The sequence below is a fragment of the Clupea harengus genome, chromosome 1 (genome assembly GCF_900700415.2).
Source record: "Clupea harengus chromosome 1, Ch_v2.0.2, whole genome shotgun sequence".
Taxonomy (NCBI): Eukaryota; Metazoa; Chordata; class Actinopteri; order Clupeiformes; family Clupeidae; genus Clupea; species Clupea harengus.
In genome coordinates this window covers 25257230-25276511 of record NC_045152.1, presented here as the reverse complement: position 1 = coordinate 25276511, position 19282 = coordinate 25257230, and the positions used below count along the sequence as shown (strand labels likewise).

General features: G+C 38.4%; 1 protein-coding gene across 1 annotated transcript in view; it reads left to right on the top strand.

Moving 5' to 3' along the window:
• Positions 1 to 18929, top strand: part of tbck (TBC1 domain containing kinase) — a 34226-nt gene extending 15297 nt beyond the window's left edge. Inside the window, exons 16-26 of the mRNA XM_012825962.3 lie at positions 746 to 808; positions 1155 to 1281; positions 1416 to 1466; positions 1598 to 1681; positions 5702 to 5787; positions 7489 to 7525; positions 7916 to 8077; positions 8428 to 8618; positions 9757 to 9932; positions 10852 to 11011; positions 18121 to 18929. Coding sequence (XP_012681416.2) covers positions 746 to 808; positions 1155 to 1281; positions 1416 to 1466; positions 1598 to 1681; positions 5702 to 5787; positions 7489 to 7525; positions 7916 to 8077; positions 8428 to 8618; positions 9757 to 9932; positions 10852 to 11011; positions 18121 to 18231 — 1248 coding nt within the window. The 3' untranslated portion in view covers positions 18232 to 18929. The remainder of the gene's footprint in view (positions 1 to 745; positions 809 to 1154; positions 1282 to 1415; positions 1467 to 1597; positions 1682 to 5701; positions 5788 to 7488; positions 7526 to 7915; positions 8078 to 8427; positions 8619 to 9756; positions 9933 to 10851; positions 11012 to 18120) is intronic.
• The last annotated feature ends 353 nt before the right edge of the window (positions 18930 to 19282 follow it).

Here is a 19282-nt window from a genome sequence, read left to right as displayed (position 1 = left end):
TGTATTCACTGTTTAATCTCTGGTAAATCTTGCTGGTTTAAAAAATGGCGCTTGTTGTGTATGTGTGTGTGTGTGTGTGTGTGTGTGTGTGTGTGTGTGTGTGTGTGTGTGTGTGTGTGTGTGTGTGTGTGTGTGGTGTGTGTGTGTGTGTGTGTGTGTCATTTAGTTTTACTTGACACAATGACAAGGCGTTGAATAAACTATGGTTAACATGTAGGTGCTGTCAATACATGGGTTTGTTTTGTAAAATTACATGAAATGATGAACAGGTTTTTGTGAAAGCTGTTTTGTTTTGGCAGTTTTTGAATCAAGAACTGACCTTTCAGAATACCAGTACATTCCAACTGTGTTAGCTCATACTTTAATTCATGCTAAATAATGTCATTAAGACAGGAGTAGGATATCATTCGGACACCAATAAAGGGGCTTTGCAGTTCTGTATGAATAATTCATTGAAAATTTCCGGTAGCGATTCACATATGCAAGATTAGTTACAGTATGTCTTTCTATATATTTAAATATGTTTAATGCCACATTAGTGAATACAAATTGTTTTTTTTGATCAGATCCAAGAAATTGACAATTGAATTGAGATATACAGCAGTAAGATAAGGAGTCTAAAGATTTCAGATTTTTTTCAGTTCAAATCCACTTTGATCCATTCTGTTTTGTGAAATGAAATATCACATGTAATACCACTGAATGTGAGATATCACATCTATATCTTATTCTTTTCTAAAACAAGGGAGATATTCAAGCAAAATATGACGGCATTGATAAAGACACCCCTATACCAACAGATAGACAGGTAAAGTAAAAGTCCTGTTGGTGTCTTGATGTAGTGTGTTGTGTGTGTTGATGTAGTGTGTATGTATGACTTTATAAGGCAGTTTAAATTAAAATGGTATTACCTGTATAATTGAATAACTTGTATGTTCTGACTATTGGCTTTTTTGGCATGACAAGGCATTTGTTGTGCCAAAGCAGTCATACAAAGGATATGGAGTTCAAGGAACAAGAACATAAAATAAACATGGATATTACAAGGGAAACAACAAAACAATATATTTTTAAAACCTCCTAGTTATTTTTAATTAAATAGATGGAAACCTAATTTAATTTGCTTAATGCACACGTGTGTTTGTGTCTGACAGATTGAGGTGGATATCCCCCGCTGCCATCAGTATGATGAGCTCTTGTCCTCCCCACAAGGGCATGTGAAGTTTCGAAGGGTCCTGAAGGCCTGGGTGGTATCACACCCTGATCTGGTCTACTGGCAGGGTGTGTATTTCAAATTCCTCTAAATGCTTGTATGTGGCAATGTGATGGATTCGTTTTTGTTATTAGTTATCTGTATACAGATTATGGGAACATTGAAAAGCATTTTGTCATTTTACTCTCATTTCCCACTTTAGGTCTGGATTCCCTATGTGCGCCATTCCTCTATTTGAACTTCAATAATGAGGGTAAATCATATTTCACAGCTGTTTCAGTAGTAGTGGAAATAAGCAAAGCACTGGGAATTTGGACTACTGAAAAACTAAAAACACAGCAGCCTGTGATTTAAATATCTTTGTTCATATCTTCTTCCTTCAAGCTCTGGCTTATGCGTGCATGTCTGCATTCATCCCGAAATACCTCTACAACTTCTTTCTGAAGGACAACTCGCATGTGATACAAGGTGAGCTACCTACATTCTCAGAATAGAATAGAAATCTCTCCAAATCTATGTGAATCATTTGCCTGTGGCTGTTATCACGACCTCCTTGCAGGGTTCCTGCAGATCCTTAAACAGTCTTAAAAGGCATTGAATTCAGTAATCTGAAAAATCGGCCTTAATCGGTATTAAAAATGTCTTAAATCAATATTTCAAAAGTCTTAAAAATGCTAAGACGTGGAAAGTAGGATTGTATGAATGGTTTGTTTTCTGACACTGCAATTTAAAACCTCAAAATAATTGGTAACGTTATTTTTTTTAATAATTTACCTAATGCCTTTCGCATTAACATCACACAGATCAGGATAGCTGACCCATAAACACTCGTATTGTATTTGCAGTCGGCATGCTCAGAGCAGATTCACTGTCTGCAAGATAGTGACGACCGGTACCAGGGTTAGTATACAAGGCACTGTGTATTTTGTGCAGGAAGTGTATGTAATTTGTCCCGTACAAAATGTCTCGATCAAATCTGAAAGTAATTTCAAGTATTAGCATCACAGCATATTTCTTATAATTAATAATTCTAAAATAAAATTAATAATTATAACCCCCCACACACACACACACACACACACACACACACAGTCTGAGCAGTATAGACAAGACAGCCTATATAAGCAAGCTTGGATTGACCCCAGATCAGACGCTAACAATGACGCGTTTATTTTAATGTTTGACGAGGGCCTCAACCAAACCACAAAACAACTGGATATGCATGTCCTATTGGTGCAAAGGTCAAGATAATGTTGTTTTTTTCTTCAGTTTTGGTTATGGTAGTTCCAAGTAGCATTAATAAAAAGTCTCAAGTCTTAAATCTAACTTGTGACTGTGTGACAAGCTATAGGAATCCTGTCCTTCATTAAGCATTATGCTCTCCTTTGACTTATGTTGTCCAGCTAGCTGTCTATGAAAGGCTTTCTACTAATATCGTTCTACCAATATGAAAGACAATAAACGTCTTGTATGATATCACTGTGTGAAATCTATTTTTTTTTTTTTACTGATTTCCTTCCTGTTTTACACCTGAGCTATATCAGACCACACAAGTTATCCATCTGTGCCAACACACTGACAGTGGTGGGAATTCAGCTAAATTATGGGAAACAATTGAATTTCCAAAACACTACACCGGCCCCTTGTTGATGTAAGAGAAGAGTAATTAGGTGTAGGTCTAATAGGTAGCTGTAGCCTTCTTAGTGTTCGTTTAGGTCTAATAGGTAGCCTTCTTCAGGCATGAAAATCCCTCACCTTTCGGCGAAATTCGCCGTTTTGATACCAAAATAGGTGACCTACGTGAATCGTGTAGATTCGATGAGATTTTTTGGGGGGGGGGTGTAGGTATTCATATTCAGTGAACTGCGAACAGGTGCGCGTGCCAGAAGGGAGCGCGAGATTCAGTGAATTGCGAACAGGTGCGCGTGCCAGAAGGGAGCGCTAGTGCATGGAAATATTAACGCGAAGTTGCCTTGCATCACCAGTGCAGACCACCTTCAGAAGCTGAAAGCACGCCTGCTGAAGAAGAGAAAAGGTCGAGGCTGAGACATGGCAAAACAGCGAAAGCGGGCCATGAAGACACTGGTCGTTCAGGCAAAGAAGAAAAAATTATCTGGTTCTGAGAGTATTACGAACTGTAATGTAAATTGTTATCTTTGCCAATAAAATGTATTAAAATTAGGGCTGTCAAAGTTAACGCGTTAATCTATGAGATTATTGTGGCCGAGATTAATGCGATAAAATATTTTAAGGCAGTTAACGCAACTTTGTTTACTTCCGATGTGCATTGACACATGACACGAAACCGCCGCGTGCCTGCAGTCAGGAATAGGAGAGACCGAGACGGTAGTTGAAGATGGAGAGAGCAGAGGGATTGTTGGGCGGAAAGTTTCTGTTTAAGAGTGAAAATGACGGAACAACCGACAAAACTAAAGTTGTATGTAGCATTTGTCAAGCTGAATTTAGCTATCACCTTAATGCAAAGCACCCGACAGAAAGCAGTCCCAGGTTAGATGGTCGCCAACTCACAATCCACGACTTCACTAGGAAAATAACTAGACCAGTCCGTGAAAAGGTAACCAACGCTTACGCAGTTTAGATTGCCGGTGACTGTCGGCCCATCAACATAGATGAGGACGGTGGGCTGTCTGAGGTGATTCGAATTGCTTCAGGGGACAATTCTTACGATTTACCGTTGTATGACGGCGAGAGAGCACGACAAATTCAGCTCCTCGAACAAGCTGCCAGCGTCGCCCTTACTGGTGACAACTGGACGTCAGTCAGAAATGACAATTACCTGGGTGTCACAGTTCATTTTATTGACAATGTATGGAAATTGAGATCTTTTGCATTGGAAGTAAAAAAAAAAAAAAACATTGGCGAAATACAGCGGAGGACTGTGCAGAGGAATTCATCGACGTCTCAAACAGATGGGAGATAAGTGGCAAACTGACCACTTTAGGCACTGATAGTGCCCGTATTATGTTGGCAGCTGCTAGGCTACTTCCATTTTAACATCTACCCTGCGCGGCGCACAGTCTGTACCTGGCTGGCACTTTATAGGTATAGGCCTGAGCCTCTTTAAAAACAGTTCTGCGTGTAGTTTTGTGTAAAAAAAAAATACAATTAAACAACAGTGTCTAAAATACACGCTGTCTGAAAGTGATTACTCGTTAATTTATAAGATTTAGTCTTTAGAAGTCAAACCAACTTTTAATCGCGATTAATTTAGATTAATGAATTTCAAAATGTGAGATTAATTAGTTAATTTTTTTGTCTCTATTGACAGCCCTAATTAAAATCTGAATTACATAACATTGTATTGGCTGTCAATCATGATGGAAGAGTAGACAAGTTAAGTTACAGCATGTCCACCATCTCTTGTGGGGGCTATGCATTAAGCCATTTGTGGTGCCCTTACCACATTGTGCCTCTTATACTGTATGTTAGACCCAGTGACATCAGTGCATAATACTTAGTAAGGAGGCCATAATAATTTTGGACTCATGGCTGAAGTTAAGTTTCTCCAGCTCTCCCCAGGTCGGCAAAAAAAGCCTCTCAAAATGCATCAGATTGATGCTTTAAAATATGGAATATTACATTTTTTCTTACGGGGGAGCATGCCCCCGGACCCCCCTGGAGGGGTAATATCCTTCTCACCTTTTTCACCCCTGACCCGTTTTCATACCTGCTTCTTAGTGTTCGTTTAGGTCTAATAGGTAGCTGTAGCCTTCTTAGTGTTCGTTTAGGTCTAATAGGTAGCTGTAGCCTTCTTAGTGTTCGTTTAGGTCTAATAGGTTGCTTTAGCCTTCTTAGTGTTCGTTTAGGTCTAATAGGTACCTGTAGCCTTCTTAGTGTTCGTTTAGGTCTAATAGGTAGCTGTAGCCTTCTTAGTGTTAGATTTTGACACACATCCAACCCCACAAGAGTTCCAGCAGGGGGAGCAAGTAATTTAATCTAATAATATGATCAGGGCCTATATAGACTGGTCAGCTTTAGCCTATATAAAAGGGACAGCTAGCCTATTTATTAATTCAACGACTAACATGAACATTGTATGGATTGATCACCAGTAATAAGTTATAAATGTTTAAATGTTTTAAACAAGTGCTCTGATCAAATACAATTAAAATAAAAAATGTTAACGGATTGATTAACAATGTTTAAGAAAAGCTATGCAATCTGTTTTAAATTTTTTTTTATTTAAAGTTAAATTGCAGATAATATTTGAGTGTCTCAATCTTAACACTGTGTATGTGTGTGTGTGTGTGTGTGTGTGTGTGTGTGTGTGTGGTGTGTGTGTGTGTGTGTGTGTGTGTGTGTGTGTGTGTGTGTGTGTGTGTGTGTGTGTGTGTGTGGGTGGCTGGGGGGCCGGGCGGGGGGTCATTGTCAAAGGGAGGCTTGCCATGAAAGGTTTGGGAAGCACTGGTCTTTATTAATGTATTTACTTATTTTGATGAAGTCTTTTTTGCTCTATCTCTTTTTCAGAGTATCTGACTGTCTTCTCTCAGAGTATTGCCTTCCACGATCCGGAGCTCAGTAGTCATCTGAATGAAATTGGCTTCATTCCAGATGTGAGTTTAGCTTGAACTAATAAAGATTTAAAAAATGTGCTAGAAGAAATTGGAAAAAAAAACTTGAGGAAAAAAAGCTCCTTATTCCGTTGATGTCATTAGAGGTCCAAGTGCTTATTTTGCTCAGGTGTCAGGGGATAAGCTCCGAAGTTGAACAATACACCTATCTTATTTGCTAATATTAGTATGTGATTGTGCCACAATCACATATTGTTCTCCTTAAGTTTTCTTCTACTGGTTTTGTATGGTTTGATGAATTGAGATCCAAGTAGTGTTATTTAACATCCTTCCATGGGATGTAGGCTATTGCATCCTTACATTTTCCGATACTGTAAGATAAATTCAGTTCAGTACGAATTTATTAACAATTTATTCATATTAACGATGTATAGACCTATATAGAGACACAAGTATGCATTAAGACACAGTGTGCAGAACAGAGCCTGAACAGAATGCATTCTGATACACATACAAAAAAGTCTGTCTTAAGTCCAGATCCACTGAGGTTACTTCCTGGGGGCCTCTCTGGGACTGTAGCACAACATATTCTGCAGCAATAATTTCTGGGTGACAATCATGGCTTTGTGAGCACCTATACTCCCTTCTGCAGATGGTCCTTATCTGTCCTGCTCCAAGCTAAGAGGCCACTGACTTGACCTTGTCCTGGCCAGATAAACTGAAGCAGATGACTGTTTGGTTCACAACATATACACATACCACAGCGGAGATGTCTCCGTGTGCCACAGCATATGGCCTCCCTCCATTCTAACCTTACAGGAATGTGGGCCTCCGGGCCTAAACAGGACGAGGGCCATATACAAGCTTTTAGGGACATAGGAAGAATAACTGGAATCTAACATTTCTCAGGCTCTGTTCTGCACACTGTGTCCTAATGCATACTTGTGTCTCTATATAGGCCTATACATTGTTAATATGAATACATTGTTAATAAATTCGTACTGAACTGAATTTATCTTACAATACTGGCCAGTGGACTATACATTATCCCGCTTATTATATGGTAACTTGTTACGATAGGAGACATTCCTCCAAAATACCTATTTCTAATGATTTTATTGCCGTTTGGTGACATCCGCTAAGAAAAAAAAATGTCTTCATGATTATAGAACTTTAAAGTTTCAGGTTTTGCGTAGCAACCTATTACTTGTGGACTTGAAGTTCCAATGACCTTCTGTTATGTTAAATTAACAGACAACTTGCGAAATGATATAAAAGATGAGAATTAGAAGCACAAATCCGGTCATTAATGTTTTGCAGCAGTCAATATAAAAAAATATCAGACCGCCGAACGTTGGGGTGGCCCATTCAAATCCATGGAACTTTTTGCAACATTCTGTGGAGCCTTATAATAAAATAAGATGTAGCTGATGCTGTTTAAAAAGATGCACTTTTGAATTGGGTAATGGAGTCTGGTCTGCGAATGTGAGGGGGAAGTGTGTTCCAGCATTCAGATGCAGCAGAAGAGAAGGCCCTTGCACCCATTGAGCTGAGGTTGATGGATGCAGCATAGGAGAAGCCCTGGCACCCATTGCTTGAATAGATTTAATGTAAACATAATCACCATGATGGTCCTCATACTCTCTGACCTTTTATTAGGCTAGAGATTGTAATGTTTCCCAGCTTGAGTGTCACAGTAATCTGATCTGTTCTTAACTTATTTTTCTGTTTCGCTGTTCACAGCTTTATGCCATTCCATGGTTCCTTACAATGTTCACACGTAAGTAGAGCATGTTTGAACTGCAGTAGGTTAATAGAGGTTCATCCATCACATAGAAAACTGGTCGGATCATTTGAAAATGATACAGTACAAAACCGTACGTACATGCAAAGGTTGAGGTCAGTGTTAGTGTTATTAAAGTTATGACATTTTTAAGTAGCAAGATAGTTGACCTGTTACCTTTTAAACCATTTTCTGTTTGAAATTGGAGGACCTTAAAACTCCTGCCCGTGTCCACCATGAAGCATATATATTTCAATTTGAACAGTGCCTGTTAATGTGGCCTTTCTAGTTTCATATTAATTGATGTGAACAAATAATATCCCCTGTAACATTAGTAATGATATCCCCATTCTTCTGTCCATGTCTTGTCTATCTTTTTCCCCCCAGATGTCTTCCCTCTTCACAAGATTTTCCACCTGTGGGACACACTGTTGCTAGGCAACTCCTCATTCCCTTTCTGCATCGGTGTGGCCATATTACAACAGCTCAGAGATCGCTTACTGGCCAATGGCTTCAATGAATGCATCCTGCTTTTCTCTGATCTACCTGGTAATAACACTGACAAACATAATTTAAACACAATTTTTTGGGGGGTTTATTTCCAGGAGATCAGTGTTCCTTGTAGATATGATATTTATGAGTGGGCTCTTTAGCGTTGATCCAATAATTAAATTGGACAGTTAATCATATATTGTTAAGCCAGTCATCAGTCAGTTAACTTGTTCCGAAGTTTGCAATAAAGTTGCATTTATTGTTACTTTATCCATTTGTCTTTTTTATATAAAGCGACTTTTACAAGTGAGGTAGAATGCAATGCATGTAGTGGCATAACTTCCAATTGGCTCCCATGTTTTGAGTCCCAGCTGGTGACATTTGGACATTTGGTGTCTCTCTTTCAGAAATTGACATTGAACGCTGTGTTCGGGAATCCATCAATCTTTTCTGTTGGACTCCCAAGAGTGCCACCTATCGACAGCATGCACAGGCTCCCAAAACCACAGGCGATGGTAGCAGCATCAGCATCAGCAGCTTTGGCAAAACCAGTATCTACCTTCAGTCAGACTATCAAGACTTTACTAAGACCGATTTGGTGAGTTTGTTTTTTGATCATTAAACTTTCAAGGGCACTTCATGGATCGGTAAGAAGTGGATAGTATCATGGTAATATGTGGGTAGTATCATCAAAAACAATGGTAACAGCTTATAAGAACCTACAAATTACCCCAAGTTTCCAAACCAATCAAATGCTGTGGTAACAAGTCTGTAACAAAATGTTAATCTTGTAGGTAATATGAAAAATGTGTAATCATTTATAAACTATTCATTTCTTTGGTTACCTTTTGTAAAGGCATATGTAGGCAGTTGCTGCAGTATTATGCTGGCCACAAAAAGTAAGAAGATGGTAATTTTTTAAATGTTACAAAACAGTAATACAGTCATGGTAATTGTGGCAATTTTGTAATGAAATGGTGAAAATCAGTATTTTTCTTGACTACTTTCTTGGAAATGACATGGTATCAGGGCTATAAAATGCAGAATTGCCTGTGAATGATTAATTTTACTGCCATGTGCAATATGCTATGAAAGCTGGAGGAGAGAATACTTTGAAGCTTAATGGCATTCGAGTATCGACCGAGCGATTAGCCAATCAGAACCCTCGTACTATCGTTGCCATATAATAACACCCACTTATTAATGAGCTGTAAAATAAAGCCTTGCCAAACTCGGTCTGAAAATATTCATATTATTACCTGACATTAAAAGTCTAGGCAAATAATGAAAAATCCAACAATACCTGTATATCCATATATCTATCCCATTGCTTCTCATGTTTAAGATAACAATAGTTAGAGCAGCCAATCAGTTACTCCCTTAGCTGAACTAACAATTTGTTAACCTATATTGTAAAGGTCAAAGGTCAGCAAAATGTTAAGAGCACAGAAAGGACAACAAGGACAATCCAACCTCTGCCCTAAATTATAGGTTATTTTTATTGAAACTGAGTGCATCTTGATGACAACTTTTCTTTTCAGGCATTGATAATTTATTGAAGGGCAGGATTTTTTTGAAAATCATTTAATCAATTAAACGGAACTGAAACTGAAGAAATTGCTGTTACATCAGCCTCTTGATAGGGGAGAAAAAACCCACCATGAACTAATTATCTGCTAAATGATGAAATGTAATTACGATCTATTCTTGACTATTCTCATCCTATCTCTTCACAGTCTCGGGAGCCACTGAAGTTGTCTGATTTGAAAGCAGAGCTGTCTCCACGAATCTCTGCAGAAGACTTAATTGATTTGTGTGAACTCAGAGGCTCATCTCACTTCAAGACGCCCAACAAGAGAGCCAAGGTTGGCAAACCTAAGATACTGGCAGTGGACATCCGTAGCCCAGAGGAGTATCCTTCCGCACTGGCTTTGAATTGATCAGTTTTTACACTCTCATTGTTGTAACGCTCTTACAGTGGTGACTGTTTCAGTAGGCTACATCTAATGTATTGCGTAACAAACCATCCAGTTGTCATCTAATTTGGATGTTGTTAATGTATTGAATATGCAGTTTTTTGGGCGAAATTGCTAACTGGCCATAATCAGTGCATGAACCTTGTCAAAACCTGGGAACACTTTTATTTTCTGTTTTGGTTTTTAGTGGGTAAGAAAACATGGTGTCCGTTCTTTGTGTGTATTTTCATGCTCTACAGTGTTTCAATTGAGAGATTCACATTTATTAACTGTCACGACAATAATTGTTTACTTTGTTAAACCGTATGGCGATCAAAAATGCCACACTAGAATTTTTCCTGCTGTAATGTAGGAGGAACTTTCTTTTTTATTCCTTTTTGTTATTCATTTCACAAAGTTTGTCACAGGAGAGGCTTTCCTTCTGCAGTAACTGGTAGGACCTCGAACTTTTAGAGAAACAGCCCACTCTTCGAACTTGTTTTATTTAGTTGATAATAAATTGTCATTTAATAATAGAACCTAGGTATTTATCACATTAAAGGGGACGTATTATGAAAATCTACATTTGGCTATCTGGAGTGCCTATCAACCCTCCAAAAAACCCAACCCAAAGACTACCCAGTCAAGTGGTTTAGGTCTGCCTGCCATATGCGATTCAGATTTGGATCCGGCTGGAGCGTCACAAGCAGCTGTCATTAGAATCATGCTGCTCCCCAGAGTATCTCGAACCTACGGCTTGAAAATGTACCTTTGGCAAAGTTCCTGTGCCTTATCTGATATTTTCGTATTAGTTTAACATTATTAAGACATCATATAAGCTCCGGTTTCGGTTTGCCCTTGACATAATGTTTTCAGCTTCAACCGAGGCCACATCTCTGGCAGCATCAACATCCCCTACAATCCATCATTCGGGTCTGATGGAGAGCTAGTCACCTGCCCTGCTGTTAATACCCTAAGCAGCTATAGAGGACGGGTAATCATAGTTCTCAGCAATATGGTGAAGAATGCAGTCATGGTAAGTCTTTGCACACAGCTGACCACTGATGATGTTAAAAATAATAATGATGCTATTTATCATGAATTCCATTGATTCTGTATATGAATCCAATCATTTAATTAAGGCCAGAGTATCACAAACAGTCCTTATGCAATGGTGCAAATCAAGAGTGAGCTTGGCCCTGTTCGGATAGTCTTTTTTGCTTCAAAGTCAACAACCAATCAACAACCAATCAACATGATCCACGTCAATAACATCTGCCTTTGCATAATTGGTAGCCTAGTGTAAGTGCGTTGGGATTCTCTTAGCAACGCAGTTGTCTTTTCTTAAGTCCTTATGAATTTTACTTCACATCAAGTACTCCCATAAATGTCCAGTGGGTTTGAGGTCAGGTGCCTGTGAAAGACCATGAGTCCATGATAGTCAGCACTCCTTGCTGTTCTTTTGTCTTCAAATAGTTGTTGCAAAGCTTTGAGGTGTGTTTGGAGTCATTATCCTGATGCCGTATGAATCCCTTCTCCACATAGATCCAATGATGTCCCAACTCCAGAGTACAGTTGGCACTGATTGTCACTGATAAAAGCTTGCTAGCATGCTATCTGGTGTCTTTTGGCGACATAGTTTTCTTACAATCTTGCACAACTACATACACTATCGTTCAAAAGTTTGGGGTCACCAAGACAATTTCGTGTTTTCCATGAAAACTCACACTTTTATTTATCAAATCAGTTGCAAAATGAATAGAAAATATAGTCAAGACATTGACAAGGTTAGAAATAATGATTTTTATTTGAAATATTAATTTTGTTCTTCAAACTTTGCTTTCGTCAAAGAATGATCCATTTGCAGCAATTACAGCATTGCAGACCTTTGTCATTCTAGCTGTTAATTTGTTGAGGCAATCTGTAGAAATTTCACCCAACGCTCCCTGAAGCACCTCCCACAAGTTGGATTGGCTTGATGGGCACTTTTTGCTTACCATACGGTCAAGCTGCTCCTACAACAGCTCAATGGGGTTGAGATCTGGTGACTGCGCTGGCCACTCCATTACAGACAGTATACCAGCTGCCTGCTTCTTCCCTAAATAGTTCTTGCATAATTTGGAGGTGTGCTTTGAGTCATTGTCCTGTTGTAGGAGGAAATTGGCTCCAATCAAGCACTGTCCACAGGGTATGGCATGACGTTGCAAAATGGAGTGATAGCCATCCTTATTTAAAATCCCTTTTACCTTGTACAAATCTCCTACTTTACCAGCACCAAAGCAGCCCCAGACCATCACATTACCTCCACCATGCTTGACAGATGGCATCAGGCACTCTTCCAGCATCTTTTCACCTGTTCTGCGTCTCACAAATGTTCTTCTGTGTGATCCAAACACCTCAAACTTTGATTCATCTGTCCATAACACTTTTTTCCAATCTTCCTCTGTCCAATGTCTGTGTTCTTTTGCCCATATCAATATTTTATTGGCCAGTCTCAGATATGGCTTTTTCTTTGCCACTCTGCATAGAAGGCCAGCATCCCGGAGTCGCCTCTTCACTGTAGACGTTGACACTGCCGTTTTGCGGGTACCATTTAAAGAAGCTGCCAGTTGAGGACCTGTGAGGCGTCTATTTCTCAAACTAGAGAGTCTAATATACTTGTCTTCTTGCTGAGTTGTGCACCGGGCCCTCCCACTTCTCTTTCTACTCTGGTTAGAGCCCATTTGTGCTGTTCTCTGAAGGGAGTAGTACACACCGTTGTAGGAAATGGTCAGTTTCTTCGCAATTTCTCGCATGGAATAGCCTTCATTTCTAAGAACAAGAATAGACTGGCAAGTTTCACATGAAAGTTCTCTTTTTCTGGCCATTTTGAGAGTATAATCAAACCCACAAATGTGATGCTCCAGATACTCAACTAGCTCAAAGGAAGGCCAGTTTTATAGCTTCTCTCACCAGCAAAACAGTTTTCAGTGGTGCTAACATAATGGCACAAGGGTTTTCAAGGGTTTTCTAATCATCTATTAGTCTTCCAAGGCGATTAGCAAACACAATGTACCATTAGAACACTGGAGTGATAGTTGCTGGAAATGGGCCTCTATACACCTATGTAGATATTTCATTAAAAACCAGACATTTCCACCTAGAATAGTCATTTACCACATTAACAATGTATAGAGTGTATTTCTGATTCATTTAATGTTATCTTCATTGAAAAAAACTGTGCTTTTCTTTGAAAAATAAGGAAATTTCTAAGTGACCCCAAACTTTTGAACGGTAGTGTAGGTGGCTAGAGGCAAAGAGGTGTGGGCTATTAGTGTTGTGCGTTATTATTCGGGGGAAAAAGTCAGCTTCACAACTGACATACATCTGACATATCATCATATAGGCCTACCACAAGATAAAAATGCCCATTCTGTTTGCAACATATGACTTCGTTTTCACTAACTAGTCGTTTAATTTACTACAAATTATTGAAAAGAGATCTGTATATTCTGTAGTCGCCCCACCGAGTCAGCGTTTAACTGAAGAGGAGTCAATATCATGTGCAGATTTCTTTCAAACCCCTAAACAAACTCAAACCCCTATACAAACTCAAACCCCTATACAAACACAAACCCATATACAAACACAAACCCCTTTACAAACTCAAACCCCTAAACATATCACCTGTCGTTTTCAGCTGTATCTGTTTATTTCCTCCATTTTAAAAGAAGAAAAAAAATGACATTTTACGGTGTAGCCTACTTCAGTCAAGATTCATCCATTTAAGATCGAACATGGCGTATGTATCAACTATAGGTTTTATGAAAGTAAAGTTAATCCAAGTATTTCAGACAGAAACACGTTTAGGAAATGTTTAGGAGCCACGTGCATTTGACAGACATGTACATGCTTAATACTGTTTAGACTTATTATTTAGTGTCCGCGGTAGAGACAGATCTCATAGGGATTGTGCATCATCAGACGCACGTTGGCAGCAGCTGGTGGCTTGTGTGTGAACTGGCACCATACACTTAGGCAAGACAAAGCAATGATCATTATGCCATTATCTGTAAGAAACTTTAAAAACAGTAATCTGGTACAGTGTTTGGAGTGAAGGTTATTGTATAAAACACTGTTAAATATGCGTCCTCTGGCCTTGATGAAGACGAGGCTATTTCAGCAGGTTTATGTAAGTTCCTACCTGTCACTGCACCATGCTACAGGGTACCTTTACGCATGCATTTCTCATGTGCAGTTGGACCAAACCTGTCCATTGATGTTAAAGCGAAGGTGGGGAAATCCCTGTTAAGCATTGAGGGCAATATGGTGCACTGTACCAAAGACATTTGGACAAGCTGGGGAGGTTCAGACAGTTCATTAAACTTAAAATAAAAAAAGAGATGAAAAGTACAGTATGAGGATTTGTAAATATACTTCACAATTAATTATGTGCTAAATAAATAAGTGAAATAAATCAATGTGATGCTTTGAAAGCACACAAATTGCATTACCACTGAATATTAGATTAGAAAATACAACATGTGCCGATTTAACATGACTTCCGGAATAAGCCAAGCCCACTTTTTCCAAGCCCGGTTTTTCTATCCGAATACAGAGACAGAGACAGGTCATTAGGTTGGTTTAACAGATACAGATTCAGATCATTAGGTTGGTTTAACAGATTCAGATCATTAGGTTGGTTTAACAGATACAGATTCAGATCATTAGGTTGGTTTAACAGATACAGATTCAGATCATTAGGTTGGTTTAACAGATTCAGATCATTAGGTTGGTTTAACAGATTCAGATCATTAGGTTGGTTTAACAGATACAGATTCAGATCATTAGGTTGGTTTAACAGATTCAGATCATTAGGTTGGTTTAACAGATTCAGATCATTAGGTTGGTTTAACAGATACAGATTCAGATCATTAGGTTGGTTTAACAGATTCAGATCATTAGGTTGGTTTAACAGATTCAGATCATTAGGTTGGTTTAACAGATACAGATTCAGATCATTAGGTTGGTTTAACAGATTCAGATCATTAGGTTGGTTTAACAGATTCAGATCATTAGGTTGGTTTAACAGATTCAGATCATTAGGTTGGTTTAACAGATACAGATTCAGATCATTAGGTTGGTTTAACAGATACAGATTCAGATCATTAGGTTGGTTTAACAGATTCAGATCATTAGGTTGGTTTAACAGATACAGATCATTAGGTTGGTTTAACAGATACAGATCATTAGGTTGGTTTAACAGATTCAGATCATTAGGTTGGTTTAACAGATTCAGATCATTAGGTTGGTTTAACAGATACAGATTCAGATCATTAGGTTGGTTTAACAGATACAGATTCAGATCATTAGGTTGGTTTAACAGATTCAGATCATTAGGTTGGTTTAACAGATACAGATCATTAGGTTGGTTTAACAGATACAGATTCAGATCATTAGGTTGGTTTAACAGATACAGATCATTAGGTTGGTTTAACAGATACAGATCATTAGGTTGGTTTAACAGATACAGATTCAGATCATTAGGTTGGTTTAACAGATACAGATTCAGATCATTAGGTTGGTTTAACAGATTCAGATCATTAGGTTGGTTTAACAGATTCAGATCATTAGGTTGGTTTAACAGATTCAGATCATTAGGTTGGTTTAACAGATACAAATTCAGATCATTAGGTTGGTTTAACAGATTCAGATCATTAGGTTGGTTTAACAGATTCAGATCATTAGGTTGGTTTAACAGATACAGATTCAGATCATTAGGTTGGTTTAACAGATTCAGATCATTAGGTTGGTTTAACAGATTCAGATCATTAGGTTGGTTTAACAGATACAGATTCAGATCATTAGGTTAGTTTAACAGATTCAGATCATTAGGTTGGTTTAACAGATACAGATTCAGATCATTAGGTTGGTTTAACAGATTCAGATCATTAGGTTGGTTTAACACAGTGGTTCTCAAAGTGGGGGGCGCGAACACTCTCCAGGGGGGGCGCGATGTCACAGACGGAGAAAAAAATAAACTACCGCCGACCTGTCACTGGTTAGTGAAAGCTCCCTCAGTGGCGAAATGCAAGGGGCTGGACTGACCCAAACAAATCAAATACGGTTTTGCTCCTGATCCACCAATCAAAACGGAGTTTTATCATTTGAACGCGAGTTGCACATAAGTTTCCGAGTATAAAAAAAAAACGCAGGCATTGGTAAGCGCTCACCCTGAGACGACACTCTGCAGAGTTTGTTCAATTTCTCTTGTTTCCTGTATCATTCAGATATTCATTGCTTTATAAACAGTCTTTTTAAAGATTCACTCCTTCCTTAGTAATACCTTACTGCGCTTGCAGTGGGTCTATTCGTAGCCTATTCTAAGGAGTAATTTGCTCCACAGTCTTTTGAAAAAGCTCGTAGCCGAGAGCTAGCCTAGCTAGCTACCTTCTTCCAACTGCAGCTAGCCCTTTTCTCCTTAACACCTACCTTTACATTTTTGTATCATCCACCGTGTTGCAACAAATAAAACACCAGCACTTGAATACTATTTTTTGCTGTCCCTGTCTACATTGTGTACAGTTAGTTTTGTTAGGAATCATTGCCTAGCACAGCCTTATCCATATCCATTATTCGTGTCGTTCACACCCACACATACAAGAACACGACGTTGAAATTAGAACTTTATTAACTTCACACACACTGTATCAGCAAACAAACACAACTATGGACACGTTTCTGATTCGTAAAAGTCAGAAAGAGAAGCCTGTGGACTTCTTTAAACATGAACGTGATGGCCTCCAGCAACAACGAACCACCATCCAAGCAGTGTATGCAGGCATCTTATGTAGTTGCTCATAGAATTGCTAAGCTTGGCCGACCCCATACAATTGCCGAAACACTGATTTTGCCGGCCGCGCAAGACGTGTAGAATAGGAGCTAAAATCAGCGCAATACCTATGTCAAATGACACTGTATCACGCCGAATATCAGAAATCAGTTTGGGTCCTATTTCAAAGAGGACTACCGTTCATTCGCCTAAGTTCGGGATCCATTTCTCTGCTCAGCAGACGAGCTGTCAATAGACATGAAAGAGCAGCTGAAGAGTGACAGTAGACTTAAGCATCTCCCCTATTTCGTCATTCTGGATAGCAATGATCAGCTTTGCGACATAGCCTTAAAAATGCCCCTCCTTTTCGCGTCGACATATTTGTGCCAGGCAGGCTTTTCAAGACTGACTGCGCTCAAAACTAAATACCACAACCGCGCACAGATCGAGGATGACCTGAGGATATGTTTGTCAAACATTGCCCCAAGATTTGAGGACCTTTGCAGTGCAAAGCAGGCTCATGTCTCACATTGACAGACCTGTAGGATTTTTTTTGTAAAGATCACAAGAGGCCCATAATAATAACAGTATCCAAATGATAGCAATAATAACACTAATTATTATTATGATAATAATACAATAATAATAATTGGTCGATAATCATTAATTATAATAATAATAACATAATGATGGTGATAATAATGAATAGCATACTAATAGGCCTACTATTACTGATAATAATAATAACAATAATAATAATAATAATAATAATAAATAGTTATAATAATTATCTGTATGGGCCTAACAATAGCCTAACCTTGACATGTCAGGCCTATCAATAACAATATGCTATCTATCTATCTATCTATATATGGTGGTGTAGTTGAGGGCGGTGGCGGCGGGCCGCGCGCTGGGGGGGCCCCAACTACCCCTAACCAGCTTTGGGGGGGCCCAGCTTGCAAAAGTTTGAGAACCCCTGGTTTAACAGATTCAGATCATTAGGTTGGTTTAACAGATTCAGATCATTAGGTTGGTTTAACAGATTCAGATCATTAGGTTGGTTTAACAGATTCAGATCATTAGGTTGGTTTAACAGATTCAGACGTCGCTTTGCACCTTTAGTGTTCACTTGTTCTCTAGTGACCATATACCATCAAAATTAATATGAAAAATGATACCAAAACTAGTTGTCTATAAAAACATACTTTAAAAAGTCGTTAATTCCTGCATACTACATATACTTACATACATTACATACTACATATTTTCAAATTATTTTCAAAACAGTATATTATCATTTTTGTCTAAAATGTTTGATCCTTGTCTCTCCCCAGTTTGCCACTCACCTGCTTAAATTGAATTATCCTCGTGTCTGTGTCTTGGATGGAGGCATCAACAAAATGAAGGTCACTGGACTCCTAACTGTGCCCTCTCCTCAGATATGATTTACAAACTTATTCAGGATAGGTTGCTGCAGGAACTTGTTTTAGGAACTTGTTTTAGTCATATATAACACAATCGTTGTATCATAGTGATTACCTGGATTTTGTAAGAGAGTATGTATGTACAGTATCAGTATGTGGCCTCAAGAAACCATATGTTTTTTTTTAACCTTATTAGGAATATCACTGTTTATCTAGGGGAATACCTGACTCTCTTTGTTCCTAATGCTTAAATTAGTCTTTAATCCACAAAAGCACAAACCACATGAGCACTGAACAATGACTAGACTAGACTAACTAGACTATATTAACTATGAAGTTAAGCATCAGCAAAGCTGTACAAAATGTTGCTTTCTAGCACTTCCATCAAGTTGCTGTATCCGTTTATGTACAGTTGTGTGAGAAGACATTAAGCACATTTCTGTACACATGATTCTGTGCTTATTTTCCTTTGTTGGATTAGGGATGCTTCATGTCAAAAAAATTCCAGAAAGTTCCCATAACCTCTGTTATTAATAACAAATAACATAATACTTATCTTTCTTTATAATACCACCTTTCATGTAAGAAATTTAGCTCAAACTGAAATGTGTTTAATCATGAAACTGCTTTATTTTATTTACTACTGTGTGTGTGTTCACACTACTTACTGCTGATCATAAAAGAGAAAATAAACCATCTGACTCAAGTTCAAGACTCAGGAAAAGTTTCTTTTCAATGGAATCATTTCAATATTATATTTCATAGTTGACAGACAGCACCAGTAGTAACCTGTGTCAACTGCACTTTTATATTGAATTCACTAAACTCTAGCATATCTCATGTCTATCGCCATAGTTACACCATAAGGTAATTCCACAGCAAATCTTGGATTTACTCCATACTTTATGTACATCATGTCATTGTACTCAACAACTAGGCATGCACCCTAAGAAAGTACTATAACATGAGTAACATATCTAATGTGATGATGCAAATACTATTTTTAGCAAGCCATCACTTGTGTAAGAGTATTTTTCACTCTTGCGTGTTGGTTTAGAAAGAGACCACCATA